This window comes from Babylonia areolata, chromosome 10, assembly GCF_041734735.1.
Source record: "Babylonia areolata isolate BAREFJ2019XMU chromosome 10, ASM4173473v1, whole genome shotgun sequence".
Taxonomy (NCBI): Eukaryota; Metazoa; Mollusca; class Gastropoda; order Neogastropoda; family Buccinidae; genus Babylonia; species Babylonia areolata.
The window spans coordinates 3657037-3676751 of record NC_134885.1 but is presented as its reverse complement, the minus strand read 5'-3'; the positions used below and the strand labels follow the sequence as shown (position 1 = coordinate 3676751).

Below are 19715 nucleotides of genomic sequence, written 5' to 3'. Positions count from 1 at the left end.
CCATTCAGTCTGTGTCTGTAGTGGTGAAGGGTGACACATGTCAATGGATGTTTACAAACACTAACCAGATCCATTCAGTCTGTGTCTGTAGTGGTGAAGGGTGACACATGTCAGTAGATGTTTACAGACACTAACCAGATCCATCCAGTCTGTCTGTAGTGGTGAAGGGTGACACATGTCAGTGGATGTTTACAGACACTAACCAGATCCATCCAGTCTGTGTCTGTAGTGTTGAGGGGTGACACATGTCAGTGGATGTTTACAGACACTAACCAGATCCATTCAGTCTGTGTCTGTCTGTAGTGGTGAAGGGTGACACATGTCAGTAGATGTTTACAGACACTAACCAGATCCATCCAGTCTGTGTCTGTAGTGGTGAAGGGTGACACATGTCAGTAGATGTTTACAGACACTAACCAGATCCATCCAGTCTGTGTCTGTAGTGGTGAAGGGTGACACATGTCAGTAGATGTTTACAGACACTAACCAGATCCATTCAGTCTGTGTCTGTAGTGGTGAAGGGTGACACATGTCAGTGGATGTTTACAGACACTAACCAGATCCATTCAGTCTGTGTCTGTCTGTAGTGGTGAAGGGTGACACATGTCAGTAGATGTTTACAGACACTAACCAGATCCATCCAGTCTGTGTCTGTAGTGGTGAAGGGTGACACATGTCAGTAGATGTTTACAGACACTAACCAGATCCATTCAGTCTGTGTCTGTCTGTAGTGGTGAAGGGTGACACATGTCAATGGATGTTTACAGACACTAACCAGATCCATTCAGTCTGTGTCTGTAGTGGTGAAGGGTGACACATGTCAATGGATGTTTACAGACACTAACCAGATCCATTCAGTCTGTCTGTAGTGTTGAAGGGTGACACATGTCAGTGGATGTTTACAGACACTAACCAGACCCATCCAGTCTGTGTCTGTAGTGGTGAAGGGTGACACATGTCAATGGATGTTTACAGACACTAACCAGACCCATCCAGTCTGTGTCTGTAGTGGTGAAGGGTGACACATGTCAATGGATGTTTACAGACACTAACCAGGTCCATTCAGTCTGTGTCTGTAGTGGTGAAGGGTGACACATGTCAGTGGATGTTTACAGACACTAACCAGACCCATCCAGTCTGTGTCTGTAGTGGTGAAGGGTGACACATGTCAGTAGATGTTTACAGACACTAACCAGACCCATCCAGTCTGTGTCTGTAGTGGTGAAGGGTGACACATGTCAGTGGATGTTTACAGACTCCCCCGGCAGACCAGAAGGCCCACTGGGTATATCAGAGGTCACCCCTGATGGCTGTGTTCTCAAGTGGATTGCACCCATTGTGAGTATGCATGTGGATTTTTTTTTTTTTTAAATCAACTCGGCTTCCTTTCTGAAGCTTCCTTTCTATTTCTGATAAATAGCAAAGCAACATGCCATGTGACTGACCAGCTGGTTGACATGGTGATGTGTTAACTTGATGACCTGATAGACAGCAAAGCAACATGCCATGTGACTGACCAGCTGGTTGACATGGTGACGTGTTAACGTGATGACGTGACCTGATAGACAGCAAAGCAACATGCCATGTGACTGACCAGCTGGTTGACATGGTGACGTGTTAACATGATGACATGACCTGATAGACAGCAAAGCAACATGCCATGTGACTGACCAGCTAGTTGACATGGTGATGTGTTAACTTGATGACATGACCTGATAGACAGCAAAGCAACATGCCATGTGACTGACCAGCTGGTTGACATGGTGACGTGTTAACGTGATGACGTGACCTGATAGACAGCAAAGCAACATGCCATGTGACTGACCAGCTGGTTGGCATGGTGACGTGTTAACATGATGACCTGATAGATAGCAAAGCAATATGTCATGTGACTGACCAGCTGGTTGACATGGTGATGTGTTAACGTGATGACATGACCTGATAGACAGCAAAGCAACATGCCATGTGACTGACTAGCTGGTTGACATGGTGATGTGTTAACGTGATGACATGACCTGATAGACAGCAAAGCAACATGCCATGTGACTGACCAGCTGGTTGACATGGTGACGTGTTAACGTGATGACCTGATAGACAGCAAAGCAACATGCCATGTGAATGACTAGCTGGTAGACATGGTGGCGTGTTAACTTGATGACCTGATAGACGGCAAAGCACCATGCCATGTGAATGACCAGCTGTTTGACATGGTGACGTGTTAACTTGATGACCTGATAGACAGCAAAGCAACATGCCATGTGACTGACCAGCTGGTTGACATGGTGACGTGTTAACGTGATGACCTGATAGACAGCAAAGCAACATGCCATGTGGCTGACCAGCTGGCTGTTACGGTGATGATGGTGGAGTGGTGGTCTGGTAGAAATCTGTCCACCAAGGAAGCGAGAGAGTCTGACCGCACAGGATTGACTCCCACACTCATCAGTATTTTCTGCTCCTCCACTAGACCTTGGGTGGCGGTCTGGACACTTGTCATTCAGATGAGATGATAAACCAAGGTCCCATGCATAGCATGCACATAGCACGTATTAAAGAACCCATGGCAACAAAAGGTTGTCCCTAGCCAAATTCTGTAGAAAAATCTGCTTTGATAAGAAACCAGTATACTTGCAGGCAGCAAAAGAGAGAGAGAGAGATACATACATACATACATAGACAGGTGGATACATACATACATAGAGAGAGAGAGAGAGAGAGAGATAGGTAGATAGACAGATAGTTTGAGAGATAGGTAGATAGACAGGTAGAGAGATAGATAGAGTTGTAGGTGACTCTGCTCTGTAGCAACATGCTGTCCCTGAGAACGGCAGTCTAAATATCACACAGAGAAATCTGCATGTGGTGTCAAAGAGTAATACAAAACAATACAATACAATAAAATGCAACACAGCACAATCCAATACAATACAATACAATGCAATACCACACATTACAATGCAGTAAACGCAGTACAGTACAGTACAGTACAATACAGTACAGTACAATACAGTACAGTACAATACAGTACCGTACAATGCACCACAACACAACACAACACAGTAGCACCATGTTCCTCAGTATGACGGCAGCAGCCCGGTCACTGACTATGTGGTGGAACACAGCACAGCACAGCACAGCTCAGCACAGCACAGCACAGCACAGCACAGCTCAGCACAGCTCAGCACAGCACAACATAGCACAACACAACACAGCACAGCACAACACAATACAACAACACAGCACAACACAACACCACAACACAACACAGCACAGCACAACACAGCACAACTCAACTCAACACAACACAACATCACCATGTTTCAGGAGGACGGCGGCAGCCCGGTCACTAACTACGTGGTGGAGAAACAGGACGTCAGGACAGGGAAGTGGGAGCCGGTCAGCAAGTTCGTCCGCAACACCACCTTCGAGGTCATGGGCCTGACTGAAGGTCACGAGTACAACTTCCGGGTCATGGCGGAGAACGAGTTTGGGGTCAGCGAGCCGCTGGAGTCGGCTCTGTCCACTGTGGCTCAGCATCCCTACAGTGAGTGAACCAGGCTTGAAGGGGGGGTGGGGGGGGGGTGTCTGTCTGTGTCTTCTTCATCTCTCAGCTCTTCTGTGTGCCATCCTTTCTGTCTCTCTGTCTGTCTCTGTCTCTCTTTCTCACTCTCACTCTCTCTCTCTCTCTCTCTCTCTCTCTCTCTCTCTCTCTCTCCCTCCCTCCCTCCCTCTTTCCCTCCACCCCTCTCTCTCCCTCTTTCTTTCTGTGTTTTTCTCCCACTCTCTCACTCTTTCTCTCTCTCTCCCTCTCTCTCTCTCTCTCTTTCTCTTTCTTTCTCTTTCTCCCCCTCTCTATTTACCTCTCTCTCTCTCCCACACTTTCTATTGCTCTATCTCTCCCCCTCTCTATCCCTCTCTCTCTCTCTCTCTCTTTCTCTCAGTTTCTTTAGATCTGTATTTGTCCACACATTTTCAGTGAATCTGTAATCTACCATAACAAGAACAGAGATATCTACATTCATGTAACCATGAGATCAGTGGAAAACTAGACAGAACTTGTCACTGGCATACTAAAGCAGCTGGTCCCATGTTTGACACCAACACACTACATCAGGGAAGTTACAGGGACGTGTGACTTCATTATGTGTTTTTTGGTACGTATTGATGTGCAGCATTTTATTGTCTCAACTTCAGTGTGCATGAGTGTGTGTGTCTGTGTTGCTTGACAGTTATTGTGGATTTCAGTTTGGCCAGTTTTAATCTCTTTATGGTGTGGCTGATCAGATGATGTGTGTTCATAACAAGCCTGTGATAGTACAAATTCATTTCCATGAGGACTGATAAAGTGTTTGTCGGTCTAACTTGGTTCGAACACGGGTTCCTTCTCTCCGCCAGCTGCCCCAGACCAGTTTTAATCTCTTTATGGTGTGGCTGATCAGATGATGTGTGTTGATAACAAGCCTGTGATAGTACAAATTCATTTCCATGAGGACTGATAAAGTGTTTGTCGGTCTAACTTGGTTCGAACACGGTTTCCTTCTCTCCGCCAGCTGCCCCAGACCCTCCGGGCAACCTGCGTGTGGACGACATTGATGAGTCATCGGTGACCTTGATGTGGACGAAGCCCCGGAACGACGGGGGGAAGAAAATCCAGGGCTACATCATCGAGTACAAGGAGCCCTCGTCCAATCGCTGGAAGACCTACAATGACACGCCCATCAAGGACACCACTGCCGCAGGTCAGTGATGTGGGAGTGGACTGTGTTTGTTGTGGGCGTTGTCTGTGTCAGTGCCTGTGTCCAGCAGTGGTCTTCGTTTGTAGATGTGTTGTATTATATTGTATTGTATTGTTGTATTGTTTTATTATGTTACTTTATATTGTGTTGTATTTTATTGTATTGTGTTGTATTACTCTCTGGTCACAACAAATTTCTCTGTGTGAAATTCAGGTGGCTCTCCCCAGGGAGAGTGCATCACTACAGCACAGTGTCACCTTTTCCTTCTACTCTTTTTTTTTTTTTTCTGCCTGAAAGTGTGTTTGTTCTCCTATCCAAGTGGGTTTTTCTACTTGATTTTTTGCCAGGGACAACCCTCTTGTTCCTGTGGGTTCTTTTACAAGTGTAAAGTGCATGCTACACATAGGACCTTGGTTTGTCATCTCATCAGAAGGACTTTCATCCAGACCACCTCTCAGGGTCCAGCGGAGGGGGAGAAAATACTGGTGTGTGTGGGATTCCATCCTGTGTGCTCACATTCCCTCGCTGCCTCGATGGATGTGTAACCATGAGACCACCACACCACTCGTACACTGTGTTGTCATTCCACGGCTGCGTTTTTCATTTCCTACATCTTTCCCAGATGGTGTTTTGCTTTTGAAGAAGGTTGTTGTGGTACAGGAGATCTTAGCACTGAAATAATGTGAACAGAAATAATCTCTTTGTTGCAGAGACCAGACTTAGTGAGCATCATGTCTCAAAGATGAAGGAGACTGGGGAAGGGGGACAGTAGAATGAATCGTAGTGAATAGTAACCACTAAGAATGACCACCGGCTGACCACGTGGATTAGCAGTTTGACTGGTTGTTACATTTTTATATTCAAAGCAACGGGAAAGTTGTATCTGTGTGTATGTGGTTTGCAAATATGTGTTTCCTGATAATGAAGATGCGAATAATGATTTCGGATCTTTGCGGATAATATAGTACCACAGTTGATGTAAAAAAAATAAAAACCCTGTTAATTTCAGTGGAGGGGCTGGACAAAGATACAGATTACGAGTTTCGTGTGCGAGCCAAGAACTCGGCAGGTCTCGGCAACGCCTGCGATTCCACAGGATCTGTGCATGTGAAACCCAAATACAGTGAGTATGGTTGTGTTGTTGTTGTTGGCCTAAATACAGTCAGTATGACTGTGTGTTGTTGTCGACCCAATTACAGTATGTATGACTGTGTGTTGTTGTCGACCCAATTACAGTATGTATGACTGTGTTGTTGTTGACCCAAATACAGTGATTATGACTGTGCTGTTGTTGACGTGATTATATTGAGTATGACTGTGCTGTTGTTGACGTGATTATATTGAGTATGACTGTGCTTTTGTTGACCTTAATACTTTTGAGTATGACTCGTGTGCTGTGACCCAGTTACATTGAGTATGGTGGACTATGCTGTTGATGACACAAATACCTTTTGTTTGCGGGTGTGAGTGTGAGTGCATGCAAAAGAGAGACAGAGACGGGTGTCTGTTTTGACAGGTATAAACCTTTACTTTTGATAAACAACACAATACAGGCAAGTACATTTTCAACATGAACACAAACGCCTTTCGATACACGATATAATTGTACGTTTCACTCAGACAAGTAAATTTTCACCATGAATACAAATGCCTTTTTATACATGATATGATTGTACATTTCACTGAGACAAGTAAATTTTCAACATGAACACAAACGTTTTTTGATACATGATATAATTGTACGTTTTACTCAGGCAAGTATTTAAATTTTCAACATGAACACAAACGCCTTTTCTATACATGATATAATTGTACGTTTCACTCAGACAAGTAAATTTTCAACATGAACACAAACGCCTTTTCTATACATGATATAATTGTACGTTTCACTCAGACAAGTAAATTTTCAACATGAACACAAACGCCTTTCGATACATGATATAATTGTATGTTTCACTCAGACAAGCCAGGCCCACCCGGGGTACCTGAAGCCACCAAGGTGGGCAAGACGTACGTGGACCTGAGGTGGGAGAGACCACGCAGTGATGGAGGCAGCAGAATCACAGGTAAGGTTCTCTCTGTGCCTGGGACAGGTGGGTCACACCTCACGACAGTCACATTAGGACTTGGGGGAAAATGGAGGAAGGTCTTGTTTAGTAATGAGAAAAATAATGGCAACTAGTCTTTCACCCTCATGACAGTCACATTAGGACTTGGGGGAAGTGGGAGGAAGGTCTTGTTTCAGGTTAGTAATGAGAAAAATAATGGCAACTAGTCTTTCACCCTCATGACAGTCACTTTAGGACTTGGGGGAAAATGGAGGAAGGTCTTGTTTCAGGCTAGTAATGAGAAAAATAATGGTAACTAGTCTTTCACACCTCACGACAGTCTCATTAGGAATTGGGAAAATGGAGGAAGGTCTTGTTTCAGGCTAGTAATGAGAAAAATAATGGCAACTAGTCTTTCACACCTCACGACAGTCTCATTAGGAATTGGGAAAATGGAGGAAGGTCTTGTTTCAGGCTAGTAATGAGAAAAATAATGGTAACTGGTCTTTCACACCTCACGACAGTCTCATTAGGACTTGGGGGAAAATGGAGGAAGGTCTTGTTTCAGGCTAGTAATGAGAAAAATAATGGTAACTAGTCTTTCACACCTCACAACAGTCACATTAGGACTTGGGGGGAAATGGAGGAAGGTCTTGTCTAGTAATGAGAAAAAATAATGGCAACTAGTCTTTCACACCTCACAACAGTCACTTTAGGACTTGGGGGAAAATGGAGGAAGGTCTTGTTTTAGGCTAGTAATGAGAAAAATAATGGCAACTAGTCTTTCACACCTCACGACAGTCACTTTAGGACTTGGGGAAAAATGGAGGAAGGTCTTGTTTCAGGCTAGTAATGAGAAAAATAATGGTAACTGGTCTTTCACACCTCACGACAGTCACTTTAGGACTGGGGGGAAAATGGAGGAAGGTCTTGTTTCAGGCTAGTAATGAGAAAAATAATGGTAACTGGTCTTTCACACCTCACAACAGTCACTTTAGGACTTGGGGGAAAATGGAGGAAGGTCTTGTTTCAGGCTAGTAATGAGAAAAATAATGGTAACTGGTCTTTCACACCTCACGACAGTCTCATTAGGAATTGGGAAAATGGAGGAAGGTCTTGTTTCAGGCTAGTAATGAGAAAAATAATGGTAACTGGTCTTTCACACCTCACGACAGTCTCATTAGGACTTGGGGGGAAAATGGAGGAAGGTCTTGTTTCAGGCTAGTAATGAGAAAAATAATGGTAACTGGTCTTTCACACCTCACAACAGTCACTTTAGGACTTGGGGGAAAATGGAGGAAGGTCTTGTTTCAGGCTAGTAATGAGAAAAATAATGGTAACTGGTCTTTCACACCTCACGACAGTCACTTTAGGACTTGGGGGAAAATGGAGGAAGGTCTTGTTTCAGGTTAGTAATGAGAAAAATAATGGCAACTAGTCTTTCACCCTCACAACAGTCACTTTAGGACTTGGGGGAAAATGGAGGAAGGTCTTGTCTAGTAATGAGAAAAATAATGGCAACTAGTCTTTCACACCTCACAACAGTCACATTAGGACTTGGGGGAAAATGGAGGAGGGTCTTGTTTTAGGCTAGTAATGAGAAAAATAATGGTAACTGGTCTTTCACACCTCACGACAGTCACTTTAGGACTTGGGGGAAAATGGAGGAAGGTCTTGTTTCAGGCTAGTAATGAGAAAAATAATGGCAACTGGTCTTTCACACCTCACGACAGTCTCATTAGGACTTGGGGGAAGATGGAGGATGGTCTTGTTTCAGGCTAGTAATGAGAAAAATAATGGCAACTGGTCTTTCACACCTCACGACAGTCTCATTAGGACTTGGGGGAAGATGGAGGATGGTCTTGTTTCAGGCTAGTAATGAGAAAAATAATGGCAACTGGTCTTTCACACCTCACGACAGTCTCATTAGGACTTGGGGGAAGATGGAGGATGGTCTTGTTTCAGGCTAGTAATGAGAAAAATAATGGCAACTGGTCTTTCACACCTCACGACAGTCACTTTAGGACTTGGGGGAAAATGGAGGAAGGTCTTGTTTCAGGCTAGTAATGAGAAAAATAATGGCAACTGGTCTTTCACACCTCACAACAGTCACTTTAGGACTTGGGGGAAAATGGAGGATGGTCTTGTTTCAGGCTAGTAATGAGAAAAATAATGGCAACTGGTCTTTCACACCTCACGACAGTCACAGGCAGGACTGGGAAAGGGCAGAAGGTCTTGTTTTAGGCTAGCGATGAGAAAAATGATGGTAACTAGCTTGTCATACCCTACAGCAGTCACATTAGGACTTGGTGAAAATGGAGGAAGGTCTTAGTTTAGTGATGAGAAAAATAATGGTAACATGGGAGATCATAATCTGGAACCCCCAGACCTGAAAAGAGTGCGAATTATCACTGGACAGGCTGTGAAGTGGAAACTCTGGACATCCCAAAATACACCTGATGGAATAACTAAAATCAGTGACACTTACCTATGAAGGTAAAAGCCAGAGAGTGCAGAGGTTGGAGGGCCAGTTTGTGGTCTGTGATGCAGACAGAGCAAAGTAGTAATATCGAGTGAAGAAAAAACCGACATTCTGTCATTCTGTTTACAGCTGTCACTGTGGTGTGTGTGAACAGGCTGATTGTGTATAGATGTGTACGTGCATATGTGTGTACTTGTTTATTTGTGTGCATAGTCTTGTCCCTGAGTGTTTTCTAAGTTTGTGTTTGGAAGTATATGCACATAACTGTATATGTACCAGAAAGCTCTTAACCTGTTTGCCTTTGCATTTCTGCAAGTGGCAATGTTGCAATAAACAGTATTGTGTAAGATGCATTGAGCTAGGATATTTGGGGAGGAGGCATTGTATTTTTTTAAGAATTGTTATTATTGGTATTGTTATTGCTACTATTATTATATGGTTTGTGTGAGTGTGTGTGTGTATGTGTACATGTGTCTGTGAGTGTATTTGTGTGTGTGTGTGTGTATGAATGTGTATGCGGTTGTGTGTGTGTGTGTGTGTGTGCATGTGTGTGTGTGAGCATGTTTGTGTCTGTGTGTGCATGTGTGTGTGTGTGTGTGCATGTGAATGCATGCGTGTGTGTGTGTATGTGAATGCAATGTGTGTGTGTGTGTGAGCATGTTTGTGTGTGTGTGTGTATGTGTGTGTGCAGGCTACCTGGTGGAGAAGCGGGAGAAAGGCATGTCCATGTGGACGAAGGCCAACGAATACACCGTCAACGACTGTAACTTCACCATCCACAACCTGCCGGAGAACTCAGAGTACGAGTTCCGCGTGGCCTGCCATCAACTCTGCCGGCGCCGGAGACCCCAGCCTGCCCTGCGCCATGGTCAGAGTCCGAGAAAAACTGGGTCAGTCACTGTCCTCACTGGTGCTCCAACAACCTTCCGCAGTATCCACATTTCTTCCCCTCCACTCATGTGTGTTTGACTACCCCTGAAAACGGAGTATGGCTGCCTACATGGCAGGGTAAAAACGGTCATATACGTAAAAGCCCACTCATGTACTTACAAGTGAACGTGGGAGTTACAGCCCTCGAACGAAGAAGAATGTGTGTGACTGACACAGTGAACGTCCAGCGCCTTGTTGTGAACACTGCTCATCCCGTCTTGAGGGGAAAGATTGTGGATATTGCCCACCCAGCCTTCCACATCATATCCGTTCAGCTGACTCCGTCTCTGCCTTTAGCTCTTCGCTAAAAACTCACCCTTTGAAACGCCTTTCTGCAAACACTCTTGCTTTCGCACTTCCATGACATTACCCTGTGCCTGCAAACTTGCCTTTGATAAGTCATAGGTTATTCCATTGAAAAGAAGTAATCAAAAAGGACACTTCACTGTGGTCTGTGTGTACAGCTGTCAATGCAGTCTTCCTGTTTGGTTACCTGTCAGCTAGCTTGTGTTAACTCACTCGGGACAAGTTTTCTCCCTTGCTTTTCCCCTCAGACGGCCCATTTGTAAGGGTTTGGGAAAAAATTACAAAAAATACAAAATACTGTGTAAGAAAATGAAACTTTCAGAACTGGTTTATTACGTGTTTAGCTATTACATATAAAAAAAAAATCAAATTTCTCATCTTATTTTTAGTTTTGCCATATGTAGAATATACTGCCAATTTTTCACCCCGAATCACCATACCCATGCTCGCTTTCTGCATTAAATTCGCTTTCTTCTTCGTCTTCATCCACCTCTTCACTGTCCAACCCTTCAGTTTGTAGCATTTCAAGTACTTCGGCAACCCTAAAACGTTGCCGTCACTGCCTTGTTCGCTTCACAACATTCTGAGAAGAGCCCGCTTTGCTAACAGGCTGGCACGCGAGCAGATGACCGGTCAGTGACTTTGTCAGCGTGTGTGCGAGACGGGCCACACATCCCAGGCTGACCAATCATACTGTTCGATTGTGGAGTGACCCAGAATAGCGCACTCTGCTTGTCCAATCACAAAATCACGTGTACAGCGCATGATGGAATTTTACTTTCGGAGAATGCTATTCCATTCCTTTGTCCGAATCCGAATATGTTTTGTGTAGGAATGCGTGAGCATTCCTTTGTCCAGAGAGAGTTAAAAGGTGTAAACTGCTTCTCAGACCACAGAGCACACACTGCTACACTGAACACTGCCATGTATTTAGATGTATAACATTTCCTGGTATCTTATGTTTCTTAGAATCAGAGGGTGATTCCGATCTGCAGTTGTAAGGAAACAGTGTCCAAATTTTGACTTTTATTTTGAATGAGAGGGGAATCTGCATTATGCAAAATTTCTTCTTTTTTTTTATCAATGAGTGACAGTATCCAGAATCTGTTTGTTATCAGGAAGTAACACCACTTACAATGTGTTTGTTGTCAGAGAGTAACATTACTTAAAATCTGTTCGTTACCAGAAGTAACATTACTTAATATTTGTTTGTTGTCAGGAAGTAAAATTGCTTATGATCTGTTGTCAGTAACATTACTTAAAAGCTGTTGTTGGGGAGTAACATTGTTTAAGGTTGTGTACCATGAGGGATTAACAATATGTACTTAAACTCTGTGTGTGTGTCTGTGTGTGTGTATGTATGTATGTGTGTGTATGTATGTATGTGTGTGTGTTGTCTGTGTGTGTGTGAACAGCGGGCAGTGCCCCAGACTTCACCAAGAAGCTGCAGAACGAGAAAGGGCCACTGGGCGGGGAGGTCTCCTTCATGGTGCAGTTCACCGGCAACCCCAAACCTGATGTCGTCTGGTTAGTAACCCCCCCACCCCTACCCTCCTGCCACTGTCTCTGTCTCTGTCTTCACTCTCTCTCTGTCTCTCTCTCTCCACACACACACTGTGGGCATGTTGTTGTAAAGGAGCTATACCTTCATTCTCTGTACACACACACTGTGGGCATGTCATTGTAAAGGAGCTATACCTTCACTCTCTCTACACACACACTGTGGGCATGTCATTGTAAAGGAGCTATACCTTCACTCTCTCTACACACACACTGTGGGCATGTCATTGTAAAGGAGCTATACCTTCATCTCTCTACACACACACTGGGGCATGTCATTGTAAAGAAGCTATACCTTCACTCTTTGTCCACACACACTGTGGGCATGTCATTGTAAAGGAGCTATACCTTCACTCTCTGTACACACACACTGTGGGCATGTCATTGTAAAGGAGCTATACCTTCACTCTCTGTACACACACACTGAGGGCATGTCGTTGTAAAGCAGCTATACCTTCACTCTCTGTACACACACACTGTGGGCATGTCATTGTAAAGGAGCTATACCTTCACTCTCTGTACACACACTGTGGGCATGTCATTGTAAAGGAGCTATACCTTCACTCTCTGTCCACACACACTGTGAGCATGTCATTGTAAAGGAGCTATACCTTCACTCTCTGTACACACACTGTGGGCATGTCATTGTAAAGGAGCTATACCTTCACTCTCTGTACACACACACTGGGCATGTCATTGTAAAGGAGCTATACCTTCACTCTCTGTACACACACACTGTGAGCATGTCATTGTAAAGGAGCTATACCTTCACTCTCTCTACACACACACTGTGGGCATGTCATTGTAAAGGAGCTATACCTTCACTCTCTGTCCACACACACTGTGGGCATGTCATTGTAAAGGAGCTATACCTTCACTCTCTGTACACACACACTGTGGGCATGTCATTGTAAAGGAGCTATACCTTCACTCTCTGTCCACACACACTGTGGGCATGTCATTGTAAAGGAGCTATACCTTCACTCTCTGTCCACACACACTGGGCATGTCATTGTAAAGGAGCTATACCTTCACTCTCTCATGTCATTCTGTAGGAGCTATCTTTGATTCCTTTCCTGAGTGGTTGAAGCGCTGGACTTTCAATACCAGGGACCTGGGTGACAGCACCTGGTGGGTAAAATGGTTGAGATCTTTCCGATCTCTCAGGTCGACATGAACTAGGTACAGACCTGCTTGTACCTGAACCCCTTTCATGTGCACACACAAGCAGAAGATCAAATATGAACGTTAAAGATCCTGTAATCCATGTCACCATTCAGTGATGAATGAGACAACAGCAACAAGAAGTGCTTTATGGAAACAGAACATACCCAGCATGCAGACCCCCGAAAACGGAGTATGGCTGCATATATGGTGAGGTAAAAACGGTCATACACGTAAAAGCCCACTCGTGTACATACGAGTGAACATGGGAGTTGCAGCCCACAAACGAGAAAGAGAGGAAGAAGATTCCTGTTAGCACAAGTTCATAATCAAGTTTGCTTTATGCTCCCATCTATTGGGTAATGAAATAACTATTTGCAAAGTAAATGTGTGCAAACCTGTTTGTTTTGTCATTTTGCTAATTTTTCTTTCTTTAGAACTCCTGCACCAAACCTACACACATCAAGTGCTGTTATCATCCATGTTATGTTATTCTTCATGTCAGTGTGATGATGATGATGATTGATGATGATGGTGATGATGATGATGATCTGTGTTTCTTCTGTACAGGTTGAGGAACGGTGTAGAGCTGGGCAATGCAGATGATGATGGTGATGATGATAATGATAATAATGATGATGTTGATGATCTGTGTTTCTTCTGTACAGGTTGAGGAACGGCATAGAGCTGGGCAATGCAGATGATGATGATGGTAATAATGATGATGATGATGATCTGTGTTTCTTCTGTACAGGTTGAGGAACGGCATCGAGCTGGGCAACTCAGGACGCACACGCATCAGGATTGAGGACATCCAGTCCACCCTGTACATCGGAGAGCTGTACGAGAAAGACACTGGAGACATTGTGTGTGAGATCAGCAATTCCTTCGGCCGGGACAGTTGCAAGGCCCACTTAACAGTGCAGAGTAAGCCGCGGATTGTGTTGTGTGGTTTCTGGTCCTCTGGGAGTTCTCCTTTGGTCATGTGGAGGGAGGAGGAAAAGGTTTTGTGTGGAGTTGTGGAGAAAATATGAAAAGGTTGTGTGTGGGGTTGTGGAGAGAATAGGAAAAGGTTTTGTGTGGGGTTGTGGAGAGAATAGGTTGTAGAGAGAATAGGAAAAGGTTTTGTGTGGGGTTGTGGAGAGAATAGGAAAAGGTTTTGTGTGGGGTTGTGGAGAGAATAGGAAAAGGTTTTGTGTGGGGTTGTGGAGAGAATAGGAAAAGGTTTTGTGTGGGGTTGTGGGGAGAATAGGTTGTGGAGAGAATAGGAAAAGGTTTTGTGTGGGGTTGTGGAGAGAATAGGAAAAGGTTTTGTGTGGGGTTGTGGAGGAATAGGAAAAGGTTTTGTGTGGGGTTGTGGGCAGAATAGGTTGTGGAGAGAATAGGAAAAGGTTTTGTGTGGGGTTGTGGAGAGAATAGGAAAAGGTTTTGTGTGGGGTTGTGGAGAGAATAGGTTGTGGAGAGAATAGGAAAAGGTTTTGTGTGGGGTTGTGGAGAGAATAGGAAAAGGTTTTGTGTGGGGTTGTGGAGAGAATAGGAAAAGGTTTTGTGTGGGGTTGTCATTTTAATTTCTGGTCTTATTGTGTGGAATAATTTCTGGTGGTGTATGGTGGTTTGGTTTATGGACTATGATTAACTAATGTTGTTTTGAACTGATCCTGTTCTCTGGTGTGAGATAGCAGGAAAAGTGTCAGTTTGGATAAGTCACACACACACGCACGCACGCACGCACACACACACATGCATGTATGCACACTTGTGCACACACATTATACATGCATACACATGCACACACATTTACATGTATGACTTGCAGTAAAAATCAGTTTATGTGATCTCTCTCTCTCTCTCTCTCTCTCTCTCTCTCTCTCTCTCCCTGTCTCTCTTTGTGTCTCTATCTGTCTTTTTCTCTCTCTTCTCACTCTCCCTCCCTCTCTCTCTCTCTCCCTCCCTTCCTCCCTCCCTATCTCTCTCTCTCTCTCTGTCTCTATCTGTCTCTTTCTCTCTCTTTCCTCTCTGTCATGCACACATATCCTCTTTCCTGTTACAGTCATCAAACTTGTTTTCAATGTTTTTCCTGCAATGACACAGCAATGGGCAGACAATACATCAGTGGCCATCCTGGTTTGTGCAGTTCCACCAAAACTAGAAAAGGAGATCCGTGATCAGAAAGTGGACAAGGGAGACCAGTTCAAGATCAAAATCCCTTTCAGCGGGACTGGGCCTTTCGATTTCAAGGTCAAGGCCAATGGGAGGGAGCTGAGTGAGGGTGACCGCATAAAGATTTCGCCTTTCGAGGACTACGTCACTCTCATCATCAAAGGTAGGCTCCCGTTTTATCGTCAGTGTGCTTCGTCTTTGGGTGATTGTGTCAGTCTCTTCATCAAAGATTAAGCTTTCATTTCACCATCAACTGGCTTTTTCTTTGAACTATGTCACTCCGATCAACAAAGGTAGGCTCCTGTTTCATCATCAGTATGCTTGTTTTTGAAGGACTGTGTCTCCTTTTTGAAGGACTATGTCACATGAAAGGCAGATATCCATTTAATCATCAGCATGCTTTGTCTTTGGATGATGTTGTTAGTGGCATCATCAAACCTTTTGACTTCTGGAACTATTTGTAAATTTTGCACCCCCAAATCACCAGCCTCTAAAACAAATTCACAAAAATTAAAATAATGCTCCAAACTATGTAAAGCTATATGTTTTTCTTGAAGGAAAATGAATGGAGAATATAATTATCGTATGTTCAGTGTTGACAGGATGAGATAACTCCCTGTCACGGGGGAAGATAATGCATACATTTCTGAAGTAACGATCTGTCACTGGCCACCTGTCTTGCGCCTGGTTTTGAACAAGTGTCTCGCAGTCTTATTAGCGTTCCAGTTATTTTGGACATAGGCTACAGCTGTTTGAAGTTTTAGCATCGTGTTTCCCATTTTGTTTTGGTATTTGTTGTTTATGTGATGTGTGCTTTTGTATTTCAGACACACAAGTTAAAGATTCTGGGAGATATGAGGTGGAGATCAGCAATGACAGCGGGTCTGTTACTGCTGCTTTTGGCCTCAAAGTGTGCAGTAAGTATGTCTGTTGCTTCTGCTTTCGGCCTCAAAGTGTGCAGTAAGTATGTCTGTTACTTCTGCTTTCAGCCTTAAAGTGTGCAATAAGTATGTCTGTTACTTCTGCTTTTGGCCTCAAAGTGTGCAATAAGTATGTCTGTTACTTCTGCTTTCGGCCTCAAAGTGTGCAGTAAGTATGTCTGTTACTTCTGCTTTTGGCCTCAAAGCATGCAATAAGTATGTCTGTTACTTCTGCTTTCGGCCTCAAAGTGTGCAATAAGTATGTCTGTTAATTCTGTTTTCGGCTTCAAAGTGTGCAATAAGTATGTCTGTTACTTCTGCTTTCGGCCTCAGAGTGTGCAATAAGTATGTTAGTGCTGCTTTCGGCCTCAAAGTGTGCAATAAGTACCGGTATGTCTGTTTGTGCTGCTTTTGGTCCTCAAAGTGTGCAATAAGTATGTCTGTTAGTGTTGCTTTTGGCCTCAAAGTGTGCAATAAGTATGTCTGTTACTTCTGCTTTCGGCCTCAAAGTGTGCAGTAAGTATGTCTGTTACTGCTGTTTTCACCATCAAAGTTTGCAGTAAGTATGAATATCTCTTCTGGTTTTGACCATCAAAATGTGCAGTATGTTTCTGTGTTACTGCTGGTTTTGGCCTCAAAGTGTGCAATAATTATGTCAGTTACTGCTGTTTTCACCATCAAAGTTTGCAGTAAGTATCTGTATTACTGCTGCTTTTGGCCATCAAAATGCACAGTATGTTTTTGTGCTACTGCTGCTTTTCACCATCAAAGTTTGCAGTAAGGATCTATATTACCGCTGCTTTTGGCCATCAAAATATGCAGTGTGTTTTTGTGCTACTGCTGCTTTTCACCATCAAAGTTTGCAGTAAGGATCTATATTACCGCTGCTTTTGGCCATCATAATATGCAGTGTGTTTTTGTGCTACTGCTGCTTTTCACCTTCAAAGTTTGCAGAACGTAGGTCTGTTACTGCATTTTTCACCATCAGAGTCTTGAGTGGTGTAGTATATATGTTGTGTGTTTTGTCCTTGAGAACCTGAGCAGCCAGCCTGTCAGTCCTGGTATTTCAGCACACTGACACATGGCAACAGATGCACACGCATCAAGCAGATGTACAGTCATACATGAGTGCATATCAACTTGTACAGAGTTATGAAAATAATGTTGTTTTTAGATATACTGAATCAGAGTCATGGTCAGGTTGTGTGTGAGTGAAATGTATGTGTGGGTGTGAGTGGGGGGGGGGGGGGTATATATTTTTTTTTTGTATGTGTGTATACATATGACTGTCTGACAACTAATTTTAACCTAAAAAAAAAAAATTAAAATTAAAAAAAAAAAAAAAAAAGGGAAGTCCACAGTGACACTACTGAAGAGGATAACTGGACAGAAGTTGACTGAATCCCCATGGTGATATCGCTGTGACAAGAGCCGGGCGACTGAAGGGATTCAAACTCACAACTCCCCAGTGATCGGTCCTCGTGCGAGAAAATGGTGACACCGCTGGGGTCAGTTGTTCCACGACCCGGCCCTCAGCGTTTCCCAGGTGATGGTTCAGGTTGGGGACAGGACAGGCAAGGAATCACCATACAAACTGCGCCAATGGCCTTGCATCTCACCTGTGACTGGCACCGCCAGGACTCGCACACCTTGTCTCCCGCTGTGACGGGCGCAATAGCCGAGTTGGACTGTCAATCTGAGGGTCCCGGGTTCGAATCATGGTAACGGCGCCTGGTGGGTAAAGGGTGGAGATTTTTACGATCTCCCAGGTCAACATATGTGCAGACCTGCTTAGTGCCTGAACCCCCTTCGTGTGTATATGCAAGCAGAAGATCAAATACGCATGTTAAAGATCCTGTAATCCATGTCAGCGTTCGGTGGGTTATGGAAACAAGAACATACCCAGCATGCACACCCCCGAAAACGGAGTATGGCTGCCTACATGGCGGGGTAAAAACGGTCATACACGTAAAGCCCACTTGTGTGCATACGAGTGAACACAGAAGAAGAAGAAGAAGTCTCCCACTGTGTGTCTGTGTTGTCCTGTTCTCCGTGACCTGAGGATAAAGACCTAAGTGCCATTAGAATCCATTTCTTTTCAGATTTGATTTACTTATGACTTCTGAAAATGAAAATCTCATGACTAATGAGGCTTTATGTGTCTAGAAAGCACTATGGCTGTTGTATATTAGGACAACCTAGGGTGTATTCATGTGGGGTTTTTTTGTGTGCTAATCGTGTTTGCATTGGTATTATAACTACTGTCTGTTTATGATTGTGCAATACCCCCTTCAGACAGGGGCTATGGCCTAATCTGAATAAAATAAAATACTTGCATCGGCATTCACAGGTCCCCCAGGGGAGCCCACTGGACCGCTGAACGTGTCCGACATCACCAAGAACACCTGTCGGTTGTCATGGAAACCGCCCAAGGAGGACGGAGGTGCGCGGGTCACCAATTACCAGGTGGAGAGGCAGGAGGTGGGCAAGCCCTACTGGGTCACCGTGTCCTCCCACTGCAAGGTGAGTGCACGGCACGGTCAGTGCAGTGTGGTTGTGGTCAGTTTCACGTCCAGCTTCAGTTTCTTCTCAAGGAGGCGTCACTGCGTTCGGACAAATCCATATACGCAGCACCACACCAGCTGAGCGGATGCCTGACCATCGGCATAACCCAACGTGCTGCTTTGTCAGGCCTTGAGTGCGTGCGTATATGTTTTTGTGCCTGTCATACTGGATTTTTCTCCTACAGAATTTTGCCCGAGGACAACACTTCTGTTGCCGTGGTTCTTTTTCAGTGCGCCAAGTGCGTTCTCCAAATGATTAGACACTCAGTTTGTTTTTTTTTTTTTTTTTTTGCTGCCCCATCATCTGCACCATTTCAGTGGCTTTACTCCCACACCGCTCATTTAGATTCCCCCATACACAGCCATACCCAGGTTCGTCCTTCACAGTTCCAGCGTCGGCAGTCCACAGGGAACCATCGATGTTAGGTTGCCAGGAGGCCACACACCAGAAGAGACCCTGCACTGCTGCTGAGTCACTTCGGTGGTGTTCAGCTGGTGCCTGTTCTGTTTTAACGTACTTAGGACACCACCTACTAAGCCCCCTACTAACGACAATAATGGCTTAGTCGCGGAGCCAGACTGAGTGAGCGTCCCTCCCAGAGTGGAGACCGCCACTACGTCCCTCAAACAACAGCCCCCCATGAATCTGCCGACACTGACAACATTGACAGGACTCACCCCAACCACGGAAGTGGAGGGATATTGAAACTGAGGTCACCATGAGAGCAGGGCATGAAAGGCCACAGACTTTGAGACTATTTTGTTTATATTGATGACGATGAAGGAGGAGGAGGAGGATGACGATGATGATGACGATGTTGCAGTGGAGGTCCATTTTGGTTTAG

At 44.4% G+C, this 19715-nt stretch overlaps 1 protein-coding gene across 1 annotated transcript in view; it reads left to right on the top strand.

Moving 5' to 3' along the window:
* Nucleotides 1–19715, top strand: part of LOC143286726 (twitchin-like) — a 346369-nt gene that overhangs the window by 271141 nt on the left and 55513 nt on the right. Inside the window, 12 exon segments of the mRNA XM_076594434.1 lie at nucleotides 1256–1338; nucleotides 3325–3544; nucleotides 4551–4739; nucleotides 5746–5859; nucleotides 6698–6802; nucleotides 9958–10085; nucleotides 10087–10156; nucleotides 11918–12029; nucleotides 13981–14153; nucleotides 15361–15549; nucleotides 16214–16303; nucleotides 18657–18829. Of these exon segments, the coding sequence (XP_076450549.1) occupies nucleotides 1256–1338; nucleotides 3325–3544; nucleotides 4551–4739; nucleotides 5746–5859; nucleotides 6698–6802; nucleotides 9958–10085; nucleotides 10087–10156; nucleotides 11918–12029; nucleotides 13981–14153; nucleotides 15361–15549; nucleotides 16214–16303; nucleotides 18657–18829 (1646 nt within the window).